The sequence below is a fragment of the Paroedura picta genome, chromosome 4, assembly GCF_049243985.1.
Source record: "Paroedura picta isolate Pp20150507F chromosome 4, Ppicta_v3.0, whole genome shotgun sequence".
Lineage (NCBI taxonomy): Eukaryota > Metazoa > Chordata > Lepidosauria > Squamata > Gekkonidae > Paroedura > Paroedura picta.
The window spans coordinates 110,550,144-110,565,601 of record NC_135372.1 but is presented as its reverse complement, the minus strand read 5'-3'; the positions used below and the strand labels follow the sequence as shown (position 1 = coordinate 110,565,601).

At 42.8% G+C, this 15,458-nt stretch overlaps 1 protein-coding gene across 6 annotated transcripts in view; it reads left to right on the top strand.

The window, feature by feature from the left end:
• Positions 1 to 15,458, top strand: part of TNNT2 (troponin T2, cardiac type) — a 31,928-nt gene that overhangs the window by 14,469 nt on the left and 2,001 nt on the right. For 5 of the 6 annotated variants that reach the window (XM_077335025.1, XM_077335023.1, XM_077335029.1 and 2 more), the window contains 7 exons: positions 3,673 to 3,733; positions 3,857 to 3,973; positions 5,337 to 5,414; positions 6,702 to 6,812; positions 8,037 to 8,146; positions 10,299 to 10,389; positions 14,185 to 14,225. In XM_077335025.1, coding sequence (XP_077191140.1) covers positions 3,673 to 3,733; positions 3,857 to 3,973; positions 5,337 to 5,414; positions 6,702 to 6,812; positions 8,037 to 8,146; positions 10,299 to 10,389; positions 14,185 to 14,225 — 609 coding nt within the window. Of the gene's footprint in view, positions 1 to 3,672; positions 3,734 to 3,856; positions 3,974 to 5,336; positions 5,415 to 6,701; positions 6,813 to 8,036; positions 8,147 to 10,298; positions 10,390 to 13,204; positions 13,246 to 14,184; positions 14,226 to 15,458 lie in introns of all 6 variants that reach the window. The other variant, XM_077335024.1, reaches the window with a different exon arrangement.

Genomic DNA, 15,458 nt, shown 5'->3' with positions numbered 1-15,458 from the left:
AACTTTTGGGAAATATGTTAGCCAGGGAAAGATTCACCTCTTAAAAGTCACTCTGTGAGTTTCACAGGGTATGGAACCTGAATTTCTCATTGCTAAGACCAATGCACATCAGTTTAGGTGGGGTGGCTAATAGGCTATAGGAAAGGATGATCATTCAAGGAGATCTGGATTGACTGAAAAATTGGGCCATAGCTAATACAATGAATTTTAATAGGGAGAAGTGTAAAGTGTTATGTCTGGGTAACAATAATGAGATGCATAAATATAAGATTATGGCTACCAAGCTGGATGTGAAAGGGACTTAAGATTTCTGGTGGACAATGTTGAATATGAACCAACATATGGCAGCTAAGAAGGCTAATGTGATATTAGGCTGCATTGTTAGGAGCATAGAATCTAGAGCAAGGGAAATTATAATTCCACTCTGTTCCATATTGGTTAGACTTCATTTGGAATCATCTGTCCAGTTCTGGGCATCACAGTTCAAGGATATTGACCAGTTGGAAGACATTCAAAGAAAGGCGACTAGAATGGCTGGAATCCAAGCCTTGTCAAGTTGAGAGAGTTGGGTGTGCATGGTTTGGAGAAGAGGAGGGAAGAGGGTGATATGATAGCTGTGTTTAGCTATGTAAAAAGTAGACGTGTTGAAAGAGGCAAGGACTAGGAGCAATGGATTCAAATTATGGGAAAGGATGTTCCACTTTCACATTAGAAAGCATTTTCTGATGATGAGGGCTGTTTGTAGATGGAATATGCTGATTTGGAGAGTGATGGATTCTTCATTGGAAGTTTTTAGGATGAGATTGAATGAGCACCTCTGGAGTATGTGATTTTTAAGTCCCTGAGAATGTGGGGGGCTGGACTGGATGGCCCTTGGTGGTTTCTTCCAGCTCTGTGTGATTATGATTCTGAGATTCAGGTGGGTAGCCATGTTGGTCTGAGGTAATAGAGCAAAGTTGGAGTCCAGTGGCACCATTAAGACCAACAAAGCTTCATTCTGGGTGTAAGCTGGAAGAAGTGTGCATGTATACCCAGGTTTAAACTTAGTTGGCCTTAAAGGCCAACTCTCCTCTAAGACCAATGAACTAAACCACAAGTTCCAATCCCATCCTGATATTATCTGGCTGTGCTGTAACATGGATACAACGGGCAGTTAGACTGGCTTTCTTAAAATAAATATATACAGCTTTGTTTTATGGCTTTTAGTCATGTTACAATTCATGTTTAATTAGGCAATGACCATTTTTAATGTTTACACAAACTAGATGTGTTGCTCATGAAGAGATAATCCTAGCAGCACCCATGAGGATCCCATTAGGTCAAGCATGTTTTGAAAGGAAGAGGTGGCTTAACCTTCCACCCCACCCCTTGCTGTTATTTCTTCTGAATGGGAAAATGATAGGCAAAGAGAAGAGGAGTTGGTTTTTTATGCTGCTTTTCTCTAACAGGAGTCTCAAAGTGGATTATAATTGCCTTGCCTTTCCTCTCCCCACAACACCCTGTGAGGTAGGTGAGGCTGAGGGAGCCCTGATATTACTGCTTGGTCAGAACAGCTCTATCAGTGCTCTATCAGTGCTGTGGTGAGCCCAAGTCACTCAGCTGGCTGCATGTGGAGGAGCATGGAATCAAACCTGGCTCACCAGATTAGAAGCTGCCACTCTAAACCTCTACACCAAGAGGAAGCCATTCTCCCCATCCCCCAGGGCTAAAATTATACATGAAAGGGTGTGTGCATCAGTTTGATGTGTAAAATCACATTGTCCCCAACCCCGATCCTCCCATCATTTTAGATACTGAGAAACAAGGTGGGAGATATGATGCTCTTTAAAGGCTAAAATTCTCAGTCCAGCCTGCACAGATATGAAGTTATCACAGCTGTTCAGTCTCTCCTATAAGCAGAGCGAACAGAAATAAGTCCAGCATGACAGGTGTAGCTGCTGTTAAAAGCCAAGCAACTACTGTGACATTCCACCTGGCGCCCTCAGACAAGCTATAAATTGTTTCCTTGGCTTGGGACAACATTGGTGTTGACATCTAGTTTAAATAAAATTTGCACAAATAGTTCTGAGAGCAACTAGAGTAAGTTTAGCTATTGCTTGAGTCACTGGGGGCTTATATGAAGAAAGAGGAGAAAAGTTAATACTGCATTTTAAAATGTTGTAAGCCACTTTGGGATTTTATGGTAAAAATGTAAGATGATTATATGGTGAAACCGCTCTTGGCCTCGACTATTTCAGGTAGGAGGTGAGTAATCACAAGACTAACTGCTACCATATATATTAAAAACATCCTTTAACACATAGAAAACTAGGGAAATCAGAGAGAAGGACCAGCCTTTACCTTGATGCACCAGTTATCTAAGTGTCAGGATTTTTCTTTCATGGGGAATCCACATGGGGAATGTGGAATTCGTTGGTTACTTGTAGTTTACAGTTGTTTGGAATATTTGAGCCATATTTATCTGTAACTTAGAAATGGGACATTAAAATCAGTCTTTTTCTCACCATTTTATATTTGACCTTTGCATAAGCTCTGCAATGAAAAGAAATGATTTGTTTGAAGGGTCCATCTTATGATGTAGTCCACAGTTATTCTTTGAAATGTGTACATAGAGTAAACTTCCAAGTGCTTCCCCTTGTTAACTTACTTAATAAAGATACAGATAACTGATCCTAAGATCTAACTGTGCTGAAGTTGGCATCTAAAAATGTAGACTGCCAACCTTTTCTAGAAATTGCAGGTGTAAACATCCTTACAACACTCCCCACTTAACTTAAGCAATGAGAAGGTTCAGAGGTGGCAGTACCTAAGTTTGTAGGAGAGAACATTAGGATTTTATGGTATTTGCCATAGACTAACACAGCACAGGAAGAGGCAAAGAGTTACTCCTTCAGAGCAGAAAATCTGCTACCACAATTACTAGAAAGATAGGAAAGGCTTATACTAGCTCACAGCTGTCTGTCTCCCAAACTCAAACTGCTGTCCCTGTCCCTCCTTCCTCCCTGCACTCAGTTGAAAAAGGTCACCTTCAAGTTATCATGGCTACTTGAAAAGAGCTATTAGGGGACCATACCCTAACAATTATCACCTGCTGTGGAAACATTAGCCAACAATTTGGGGTAATTAGTACATCAAAGGAATGGTCAGTCGGTAGGCACAACAACATTCCTAGATAAGCCCACATGGAAAAGTCAGCCACTTCCTTTCATCTATGATCCCCGGCATGCACAGTAGCCAGTAGCAAATGTGGGTTGAATGTTATACCCAATATTGCACTGAGGATGCTCTGCTCCTGGCAAGGATGACCAGTCCCTTAAGACGAATAGAGTAGGTCTTGTTTGAGGTTGTTGGGAGAACAGTGATAATGTAAATCAAACCCATGGAGTTCTAAAAATAGATGGTGGAACTAGGGTTGTCAACCTCCAGATCACACCTGGAGAGCTCCCATTACTATAATTGATCTCCAGCTGATCAAGTTCAAATCCACAGGTGAAAATACCTGCTTTGGAGGATGGACTCCATAGCATTATACCCTGCTTAGGTCCTTCCTCTCCCCAAACCCTGTTCTCTGTAGTTTCCATCCCACAAATCTCCACATAGAACTGGCTATCCTTGATAGAACAGAAGCCAAAGTATGGCAATGTCAATTGTTATTTCCTCCTCTAATTTCAGGCACTTTATGCCAAACTTGGTGCCTCCTAAAATCCCTGATGGAGAGAGAGTGGATTTTGATGTGAGTATTGACCAGTCTCAAACCACCTGAACAAGTTGTTCCACACCCAGCATTCCATGGTAGGTTTCTTCAGATCTGAGAAAAGGGAACCACATCTTGCCCATACCCTTTTCTGCCTTGCAGGACATCCACCGCAAGCGAATGGAGAAGGATCTGAATGAGCTGCAAGCCCTTATTGAGGCTCATTTTGAGAACAGGAAGAAGGAAGAGGAAGAACTGATATCCCTGAAGGACCGAATTGTAAGTCAAAGAGCTCTGTATCATATCCCTGGCACCATTAATGACTAGAAGTTACATTCTGTGGTTACGTCCATCCCTCTGTCAGGTTGTACTACTGAAAGTAGTAGCCAACAATGAGATGGCAAGGTCATAACTAATTTTCAGTCATAGTAGTATATAATCCTAAAAGAACCATCAGGTTTAGGGATCACAGATACCACAAAAGCACTTATTATATTTGTTTATTTAATACACTTATTAGATGCCTTTCTTCCATGAAGACTTCAAGATGGCTAACAAGCATAGATGAAACACAGAGGATAAATACATTAAAAACATAAAACCAAAATGTAACATTCAGGAGTGCTGCAGTCCTAGATAAAACCATCTTTAACGGCCTCCTAAAGACCAAAAGGGAGGGGAGCAGGTGTATTTCCATGGGGAATTCCCTGGGGAGGTTCCATAATCATGGAGCTGTCACTGAGAAAGCCCTGTCTTGTGTACCCCCAAATTAGTTTATTTGATTGATGGGGCAGTCAGGAAAGCCTGTGCTCTTAATTCTTGGGCAGGAATTCATGGGTGAAAACAATCTTTCAGATAATCCGAATCCCAGGAATTTAGAGCTTTAAAATACTATTTCCAGACTTTGAGTGGGGTTTAGGAGCAGATCAGTAGCCAGTGTGATTGTTGAACTATCAGGGTCACATGCTCCTGGTAGCTGGCCCCAACTACCAGTATTTACTCAAATGCAAGGTTAGTTTTTTCACAAGTATGGCATCAGAAAAATTAAAAGGGGAAGGTTGTTTTATGTTTGTATACAAATGATTATGTCCAATAATAATTTGTTGTGTGTGTATAGCATTTTCAAGGGGATCGTCTTACATTCAGGGTCATCTTCTTTTCAAGTAAATACAGTAATATTGTAGCCTAAAGTGCAGTTCTAAGGACATTTTGTTCAGAATGGTAGCAGAACTTCCTTTGTGTCCTACCCCCAAGTAGATTTACTAGTTTTTTACTTGGTTTCTATGTGCTTAAGAGGCAGGGAAATGGAAACTCTGCACATGGACTGGTCCTTCAAAACAAGGGACATTGCTATTAGGCATCAGGTTTTAGACTTCAACAAGAGGTAGCAAACTGTGCTATTTAATTAAATGTTTACTATTGGGAAAACCTGTCATTTGGGGATTTCTTGCCTCAGGCAACAAAATACTTCTGACCTGGTTTCCCCAAAAGCATTCATGTTTTAACATGCTTTAAGCAGATTTTAACATTTAACAACCTTGACTGCCCCAGGCCACACTTGCCATATTTAGGTGGGGCAGATACGCATTTGGGTATCACCAGGACTCCCCTGATCAGCTGTGAGGCTTTTGTTTTTGTACAGGAACAGCGGCGAGCAGAGCGAGCTGAGCAGCAGCGGATCCGTAGCGAACAAGAAAAGGAACGACAGGCCCGCTTGGCTGTGAGTATCCACAAGTTGCACAGGACTACTGGCACCTAGTAGGTAAGAGGACCAAGTGCTCCTCTCTGGCCCATAGAAAGTGCTGGGGAAAGCTGACCAATTCCCTGCAGAGTCCAGCCACACGGTGTGTGCAGCTGCTCAAGCATCAGGGAGTCTTGTGATTTAGTACGTGGCCTCAGGACGGCTTCAAAAGGGCTGGTTCTTGAATGAAGGGATGATTCAAGGCTCTTGAGATTTACATAACATTGTTAAGGTTAGAAGGTTTTCAGATTGTGTGCATTGTGTGCATTATACTCAGGTCTGGACAACTTCCCAGTGTACTTAAGCCTTGGCATTGGCTTAATACCAACTGGTATTGGCTTGTTGTGCCTAATGTATGAATCCAAGGTAATACCAAATAATAATTGTTATGCTCACAGTATAAACATAACTCTGTTATTGTTGTTGTCCCTTCTCTCTAGCTCCATTAAAATGAGGAAAGATCTAATATGGAATAGTTAGTACTCTGATTAATTTTAGGAATTTGCCATCATTAGGGAATAGATCCTTCCAGCACAATGCACTTGGATCCATGTAGCAGCAGCATGCCAACATGGTAGGATTTCCAACTCTAGCCTAGGGAATTCCTAGAGAGTTTGGGGGTGATGCCTGTGGGAGGGGCAATTTAGGACAGGTTTTCACCTAGAATCTATGGTATATCATAGAGGTTGCTCGATGAAGCTACCATTTTCTCCAGGGAAACTGATTACTCTAGTCCAGCCTTTTTCAACCTGTTGACTGTGGCAGAACCCCTGAAATAATTTCTCAGGCTTTGAGGAACCCCAGAAGTGATGTCAGCTGGAAGTGACATGTCACCAGAAGTGAACACAACATGCATGTCAACAGGCAGGTTTGAGGAGGAATGGGTGTTGGGGGACAGTGGGTGTTCAGGCTCCACATCCTTCCATGTGCAGAAACCTCATGCTTAGGAGGGGAGAGGGGGAGCAATGGAAGCAGTCAGTTCCCTAGCCTGTAGATGAGTCCATTAAGGCAGGATGGGAAAAGCCATGGATCCCCTTGGAGCTTCTGCAGACCATCAGGGGTCCATGGACCCCGGCTGCAAATCCCTGGTCTAATCTGAAGATCAGTTGTAATTTTAGGAAAACTTCAAGTGCCACTTGGAGGTTGGCACCCTTACCACCTGGATAAGCTGTGCCTGCCTATTCTTCTAAGCAGTGAAGTTGGCATCTGACCTCTCTGCAAATTCTTCTGCTTTTCAAAACCTCACTGTGATTGTGCTCTTGGCAGGAAGAGAGAGCCCGGAAAGAAGAAGAAGAGGCTCGGAAGAGAGCTGAAGAGGATGCAAGGAAGAAAAAGGCTTTCTCTAACATGCTCCATTTTGGAGGATACCTGCTGAAGGTATCTATCCAGCCTACGTGTGTTTTTTTTCTTGGGAGTGGGGATGTGACTAGTACAACCTAGAATTCATATCTTGGTACTGGGTGCTTGGGTGACTGATCATATATATGAATATAGTGTGGCAGATATGTAAGCCAAAAAACTTGAGAGCACACTGTTCTTGCCTTCATTAGATACTTAGGACAATTCTACACTGGATAAAGATAGTGAAATGCTTAACTTATGAAGATGCCATATATTTGACATTTTGCATGATGTCACCAACCTCCCATGTCTATCCAGCATATCTCGAGCCACATCCACCATTAAGATTCCAAAGTTTTGATTCCATAAGTGCGGCATTATAAAAAGCCCTATGCATTTATGATTAGACTAGTAATATAGCCCGCTGTATGAGGAATACAGCGGGCGCTAGGAACTAACCTTTGTGCGTGTCCCCCGGCGGCGATCCTCTGGGTCGGCTCTCTGGGGCGGCGGCTCTTTGAGGGGGCGGCCTGACGCGGCGAGAGGCGCTTCGTGCCTCTCGCCGCATCAGGCCGGGAGCAACTGCGAGCCGCGCTGCGTGCGGCTTGCAGTTGCTGGGGCTGGGAATCAGAGGGACCAATCGGCAGGTGCAAAGCGCCTGCCGATTGGTCCCTCCGATTGTCTGTCCAGAGGAAGGGTCCAATCTGGACCCTTCCTCATCACTGACACATCCCGCCCCAGAACCCCTTAGCGAATTATTTAGTCCGCGGCGCCCACGGTGCCACGGGCGGTGTTTAGATGCATAGGCATTTCAATGGAGAAGTTTTACTTAAAAAAAATTAGCGGGCATCGCAGGCCCTTTAAAACATTGTGAAAGAGGATTGGTTGGCTGGCTTGATTGACAGTCAGAAGAGAGTTGCATGTAAAGTGCGCCATTTCAAACAGCACTTGTGGAGTGTAAGAAGGTGGCAGATGAAAGTGAGAGAGCCAGAAGATGAGGAATGGCTGGAGGTGTGATAAATTTTTAGTGCTATGCCATTTTGCTGGTGTAACACTATTTTTTTCAATGTGCGGAAATGCCAGATTCTCACAATCTCTATACCTATTCTTAGGACATTACATGGGAAGCAGTCATTCTTTAACATGCCCCAGCATATTTTGTCATTCTAATTCCTGTGTGAATTCTCATTGGGGTGGAGAGGAAGATTTGTTTAAACTTAAGAAACATTGTTGACGATCATGTTAACTGGGCTTCTTTAGACAGAGAAGAAAAGTGGGAAAAAACAAACAGAGAGGGAAAAGAAGAAAAAGATCCTCGGTGAACGTCGGAAACCTCTGAACATTGATCACTTGAATGAAGACAAATTAAGGTGTGGATGCACTGTTCTTATCCCTCATTGTCCCCCTCAGTTTTATAAGCATTTCTTTTGCTATTCTGTTATTAGTATGTGATGTAACTGGGAATGGTTTTGAGGAGAAACACAATTGCTTTCCACCCAATTTGAACACTAGTCTTAGGGATTGCAAGGGATGTTCCCTGCCAGAATTCAGGCAGGTCAGAGAAAGGATTTATCCTGTTTAAGCCATTATGAATGACACACTCTTAAAGGGCTTTGCTGTACAAGCTTCAGTTGATGCAACAACTGAGGACAATGAGGCCTTCTTTGCCTTTACACATTAAGAGAAATTCCCCAGGCAATGAAAGACAAATAATGAACCCCACATCCAAAGCCCTTTTCAGACCTACCTAAGACTGTGTCCGCACACTTGGGGTTACAGATCATGTGACCTTATGTCCGTACAAGTACTTTTATCCATGTTTGAGTCCATTTGCAGCAATCCTTTCTACATAGTTCTAACTTCCAGGAGACTGGCAAGTCCAGGATTTGCCTGATTATCATCCTGTGGTGCTGGGATGTCAGTTTCACCTATGAAACTGTCACTGCATCAAGGGACACTCAAGGATTCATCTGAAACATTAAGATAAAACCCACAGTTTTGGGTGACTCTGAGCACATCCCATGATGTAATGATGTTACTTCCAGATATGCAGCTGGAAGTAATGTATCATGGGATGCCATTTCCCAACCCCACCTGACAGCAGGCAAGTGGCAGAAGGTATGGATGTTTAAAGTGGGTACTACACATCTTAAGTGGCAGGGGAGGGTATTGGCAATGCAAAACTAAGCAGAGTTTAGAAGGTGAAAGTCTGCTTAGGATGGCATGGTAAGTTCAATTGCAAACCTGTCATCAAGCCCCAAAGCTCTATAAGCTTTCAGCAATGACTGAAGATAGCTCACCTTCCATGATCATACAAATTCCATCTCAGGAAGAGGCAGCATAACTGGCCTTCACACCAAAGGATATAAAGCAAATGCAGGCTGTAACACCACTAGAGGGGGCACTGAGCACACACAAACCGAGGAAATCATGTCCATGTCCAAGTGCAGGCGGCAGTAAACCCATTGCCTCAATGTTGCTCAGTTTGTTTAAAACTTGCCAAAGAGCCCAGGCCTGGCAAAGGGATCAGGACCAGACCTTGTGAAGTGGGAATGAAAAAAACTAAAAGGGGGTACATACATTTTAAAATGAATGTAAGATAAGATATATGAAGGGGATGAAGGATGATTAGTTGGTAGACAGAACTTTAAAGAATCTTTCTGATTTAGGTACACTTTTGTTGAGCTCTTCTCACAGTGTCCTCAAAAGCCATAAATTCTATGAATGCCCATTCTCACAGGGTGATGCATATATGAGCAGATAATTAAATTCATATGCACCCAATATTCTCACGTTTTTGTACCCTATATGTAATCTTTATCCAAGATAATGTTTGGTTTGTGTGTGGATGATGTACATACTACCTGACTGGCCCTCAGTGGGGAGAGGGCAAGCCCCCACTGAGAGCCAATCATAGGTCTTCCCCAACCCCATCCTTCTCCTCAATGCCCCTTCTGGGCACTTGGGAGGAGGAAGAGCCAGCAGACGGCAAGCCAGGGAGGAGTCTGGCTGTGCTAGGACTGATGGCCCAGCCCCCTCTTGCCCGTCAGCAAGCAGGGGAGACCAAGTGACCACTGTACTCTGCCGAAGCCCTCCTGCCTGTCACCCCTTTTAAAGCCCATTTTTTAAATGGACTTTGATACTAGTATGTTAAATAAGCTGATTTACTTATATCATGTTGGCGTATGCACATCAGACTGTTTTGTATGACTATCCATCTCTTCTCCATGCTTAAGAAGCACATGCCCACAACAGGACAAAGGCCTCCATTCTTGACTAATGACCAGATTTTAACATTGGTAAAGTGGGACACCATTGACCGGGGGGGGGGGGGGTTCTTGATTAAAAATTTGGTCTATATGGAGCAACAAAATGTTTCATAGAATGCATAGAATGCAAAAATAGTATTGTAATATATATTTTTAATTGTTACATAAGTACAATTTGTCAGGTGCTCCCAGATGTCCCTCCAAAAGTGGGACAATCTGGTCACCTTACTAATGCTACATGTTTTCATTTCAGAGATAAAGCCAAGGAACTGTGGCAGAGCATTCATGATCTTGAAGCTGAGAAATTTGACTTGCAAGAAAAATTCAAACGGCAGAAATACGAGGTCAGTCTGACTGCATTTGTTGGACATCTGCTCTTTTCCTGCTTCTTTTTGTTTGAAGAATAGCTGCTAAGCTGGAACGGGGGGGGGGGGGGGGGGATGAATTTTGCTAGTATTTTCAGCTGCACTTAAACTAGTAAATTTTTCTGGATATTGCATTGAAAAAAGAGGAAAGTATTTATCTATTCTAACATTTCTTTATGTCAGCACATAGACAAATCTGACTGACTGTGAGGTGCTGTGACACCATCTCATTGTCTACACTCCTGCCAGTTGGTTGGGATCAGAGTGTGACAAAAAGCCCTGCCCTTTCCCCCAGCTGGCTTCATTGGGCCTCACTGATCCCATCATTTAATCAGATTTGTTTGGATGCAAAGCACTGTGATGCCATCCCATTCATTATACCATGCCCAACTGGCTGAGACTGACCCTTTTCTAAGAGAAGAGATGACCCCAAAAGTATAAGGAGCAAGGGGGTGGGGTGGGGGACGATACCACAAGGTAATCTTTAAAAAAGGTAACATTATCATCAATAAAAGTTTTCAAGAAGGTATGTTTCTCTTCTGGAAGAGTTACAGTACTTTAAATGGCCAAATACTCAATGTGTACTTACTTTCTACATTTAAAAAAAAACATGTATCCTTCTTGGTAACTTTATTTTTAGTCCCTGTTGTTTTTAACAGACAGGACTGATTTGACCTTATCTCAGTTTACAACCTACATCATATGTTAAAACCATTTTTTCTGCAGTGAATTAATGAGTGGAGTCATATTTACCTTCTTCAGATGGAAGTGGCTCAGTGGATAAAATGGCGTGACATCGGTTGGTCTATGTCTCTTAAAGGTCCAAGCTTGTGTTCTTGTGTCTCCCACAAACCCTACTATAAACTGCAATACAGACGCTGACTAAGCTGGATTCACTTTTGATAGACCAAGGAGATTTGTTTGTTTGTCCATTGGTGCACTCATGGCTGAGTTAGGAACCTGAAGGTTGAGCTGCAAAGATAATTCTAAAATGCAAATATTTATCAATGTTTTTAATATTTAACTTGTGCACTTCAGTGTAATAAATAGTGCATTTTTAAATTATTTTTGCAGCTCATCCTTTGGGTTCCTAACTTGTCTAGTTAGGTTGGGCTTTGTTTCCCTTTTTGGCTTTGCACTTATGGCTGAAACAAATTAATTACTGCCTCAGCAGTCCGTGTTATAATGGACTCTCAATATCAAAAAGTTCTCATTAATTACCACAGCTTATAGTCATTTCCCCAGTCTAACATTATTTATTTGTTTGTTTGTTTATTTGATTGATTTGTAGACCTCCCCTCCCGGCTAGCAGGCTCAGAATGGTTAATTGCACATGGACATAGAAATCAGTTAGTGCATAGTCAAAATTCTTAAAACAGTACAATATGTTATCTATATAAAGATAAGAGTAAATGCTCTGATAGTTCACTAGTGGAGCTATAAAATTAAAGCATTCCCAATTCTGAATGCAAATAGTAGAGAAGCAAAGAGGAGGGAGGCCCATCTTGGTGTTACATTTTGCTTATTTTGGCCTCAACCATATACCTGGTGGAAGAATGCCATTTTACAGGCCCTTCGGAACTTTGATAGTTTTAACAGGGCCTGGATCTCTGCTGGCAGCTCATTCCACCAAGCTGTTGCCAGGCCCAGGAAGGCCCTGGCTTTGGTTGAGGTCAATCGTACATCTTTGGGTTCAGGACCACCAACAAGTTGAAACTGGCAGAGGTAAATGCTCTTCAGGGTATATTCTCAGAGAAGCAGTTCTTCACGTACGCAAAGCTCTGACGGCGGAAGGCCTTAAAACCGGCATCTTAAACCTGACTCCTTAAAACTGGCAACCAATGTAGCTGCTGGAGGGCAGGTCAGATATGGGCCCTCTACAGCAGGAGTAGTCAAAGTGCAGCTCTCCAGATGTCCATGGACTACCATTCCCACTACCCCTACTCTACAGGGTCTTCATGAGGACCTGAGAAGCCACATTCTGCACTAGCTGTAATTTCCGGATCCAGGCTAAGGGAAGACCAGTGTAGAGTGAGTGTAGAATCTAGCCTGAAGGTGATCATCACATGGTAAGGTGCTCTGGGGCCAGATAGGTATTAGTAGCTTCACCTTAACCCTCCTGTGATAGTTTTAAGACCTGTTTAGTGGTTACTCTGAAAGGCCAGCAGAAAGAAAAGTCTTAGTGGAAGGGAAAAGACATCACACCAACCCCTCATTGTACAAAATGTTGAGTTATAACTCTTCCCACCTCTCTCAGCTGGGTCCACAAACAGCTTATGGTCAATGGCAGAGTCCCATTCCCTGCATTAGGTAATGACTCAAATCCTCCTGTATTCTAAATTCTTCCCTCCTTGCTTTTCCTTTGGCTTGATAGTCTTCACTGATCTACATGTCCCTTCTACAATGCCTTACTTTTCCTGCTGTTCAATGGTAGCTCAGAGCAGCTAGGTAATGTCACAGTGCCCACATGTTGAGGAGCAAGGATTAAGATGAGCAAGGATTTTATTGCAGAAGCTGCTATTAATTCTTAAATGTACCACTCCCATCATAGTTTGTAAGGCAAGTAATGGCACATGCTGCTCGCTTTCCTGCTTGCTTTCAGGCCTTCCTGTTATAGCTACTTGTACAGTCCCTTACCTCCAGAACTGCTTCCCCTTGAGCACATGGGCCCTTGGTGCCCATAAAGCTGAATGTGACCTTGCTTTCTCAGGATAAGTGCTCTCCCTCTGTTTTCCTCCCCTTTCCAAGGCTTCTTCTTTGTCCTTAATCGTCTCTTTTCTCTAACCCTGACCAGATTTCCATACTCACTGCTCGCTGCGATGAGTTAAGCAAGTAGTAAGTATGGCTTGTTCTGTGCCAACAGTGGAGTGGTGAATGTGATGGATGGGGTGTGCAGAGCCCTGATCAGAATATCCTCCTGTGATAGCCTGCTCAAGTGTGGGGCAGTCTTCTGTTTTGCATGTTTTCCCTGCTTGGCCTGCAATGATGTCTAGACTTCAGATTTCATTTACTGACCTTAGTGGAACCTCAGGTTCTCTGAGCTAAACTCTAATAAGTAAGTGGAAACTCCTTCCTAAGGAATAACTTTCTCTCTTTTTTGGCTTGAAATCTTACTCCAGAAGCATGAGTAAGCTGGCAATTTAACCAGGAAAAAGTCAACTCCTTTACTTATGGATTTGCTCTTGAAATCAATGCCATGATAGGCTGTGATTGAACTTTGTGAAGTAGGTGTGTCTGTGCAAGGAACAAAACATAAGCTTGAGCCAACTATGCAACAGAAGTAGCTTTTGAAAGCAGCACCATGTTCAGGAAATGCAGTGGTAAGCTTTGTTTACTGAAGGGAAGATATCTCAACCACTTGTGTGAAGGAGGCTCTGGCCAATATAACCATGGAATGACACTGGAAAGACATCCTGAAAATTACACCCCTGGAAGAATGGGCTCCATCTCAATCTCTGCACCAACTGGTCTCAATTTCATTTCAGCCAGCTGAATGTGTATAGATCTAGAAAATGTGCTTCATGAGGGAAGAACAGATTATTACATAAAAAGAAGGAAGATAGGTGGATGCAGATAGTCTATGCAGGGTCTGAAAGTACAAACGGAGATTCTGACATCTTACTGGGAGATGCTACGTAGCCTTGTGTCTACTTTTCATGATCCATGTAGTCCATGCTTTCTGGCCTTATAGGACATCCTATCACAGCAGCCTTCTGCTTCCCACAAAGAGTTGCATCAACATAAAGCTTCACATCCTGTCTGTTTCTCTTGCAGATAAACGTTCTTCGCAACCGCATTAGTGATCATCAGAAGGTGTAAGTACTCAAGCCCCATAGTATCCTCTCCTGCTTGATGGCACCAAGCCTTCCCAATAGGTCTTCCACCATCAGCCCTTCCTGGCTCTGCTCTCTGTGACTTGCACACCTTGCTCCCTCCCACTTGCTTTTGCTTCTGCCAGTCCTTCCATTTATGCATACTTTTCATGCTCACACTTCTACATGATGACGCTTCTGCAAATGTGCATCAAGACTTGCAGTCTTGGGTTATGCCTGTCCACTATGGAGTTTTGTCATCCCCCCTTCAGATTCACTGTTCACTTTCTGCCAACAGTTTCCCTTTCTTCTGTCACTTTATCCATTCTAGCAAACCCCATTCTAGCAAACTGTTAGACAATGGCATCCTGCTATGGTAGTACTTGAAGTTTTGGATCAAGCCCTTTTGGCTGCCCTTGTAAATGGAAGAATATATTATTGCTTAATCCCATGCTGGTACCACCTTTCCCCATTTTCCCCTCCTTTCCTTACTTCAGCACTTGATCTAAAGCTCCTGTCCACTTGCAATTTTAACATCCTTTATTTTCTCATCCCTTTTAGTGTATCCACCTTTTCTTTTTCTCACTCCCAGCCCAACTTTTAGAATTTTCTATCTCTACCATGCTTTATTTCATTTTCCTCTTTTAACTAGGAATTCTTTCCTGTTCTTATATTTCAGTTATATTGTACAGTGTCTCCCTTCCCTTGCATACATTTTACTTTCCCTTTGATATTTTCCTCTGATTCTTGAATTCTGCCACCCCCTGTCAGCATTTGATCTTCAGGAAATCCTCTTAGTATATGTCAAACAACACTGGAATTTTGCTGCAGTTGCTGAGTTCCCCAAGTCTCAACAAAGAAGTTTCTAAGCAGAAGCCATTCTCCTTCTGAAATTTGTATGCCCTTGTTAAGATATATGGCATCCAGCCTCTTTCCTTATATCGCATTTTTGTTCAGATTTTGGCTTTTCTGTTAAAATTACTGGGTAAATATTCTTGAGTATATCACAGCCCTTTGTAGCTTTTTCATCATGCTCACCCCTTGACTTCCTTTAGCCATGGCTGCAATTTCCAGAATAGGTGACCATAGATACTGAAGAATTTGCTTGGAACCTCTTGAGTACTCCTCAGCAGAGCAGAAAATGGCGAAGCAGATGAAGCTGTTTCTTCTGCCCACCAGGAACAAATCTCAATCTGCAATAGGAATGCCGCTCTCCTTAGAGGTCTTTTAGAGACT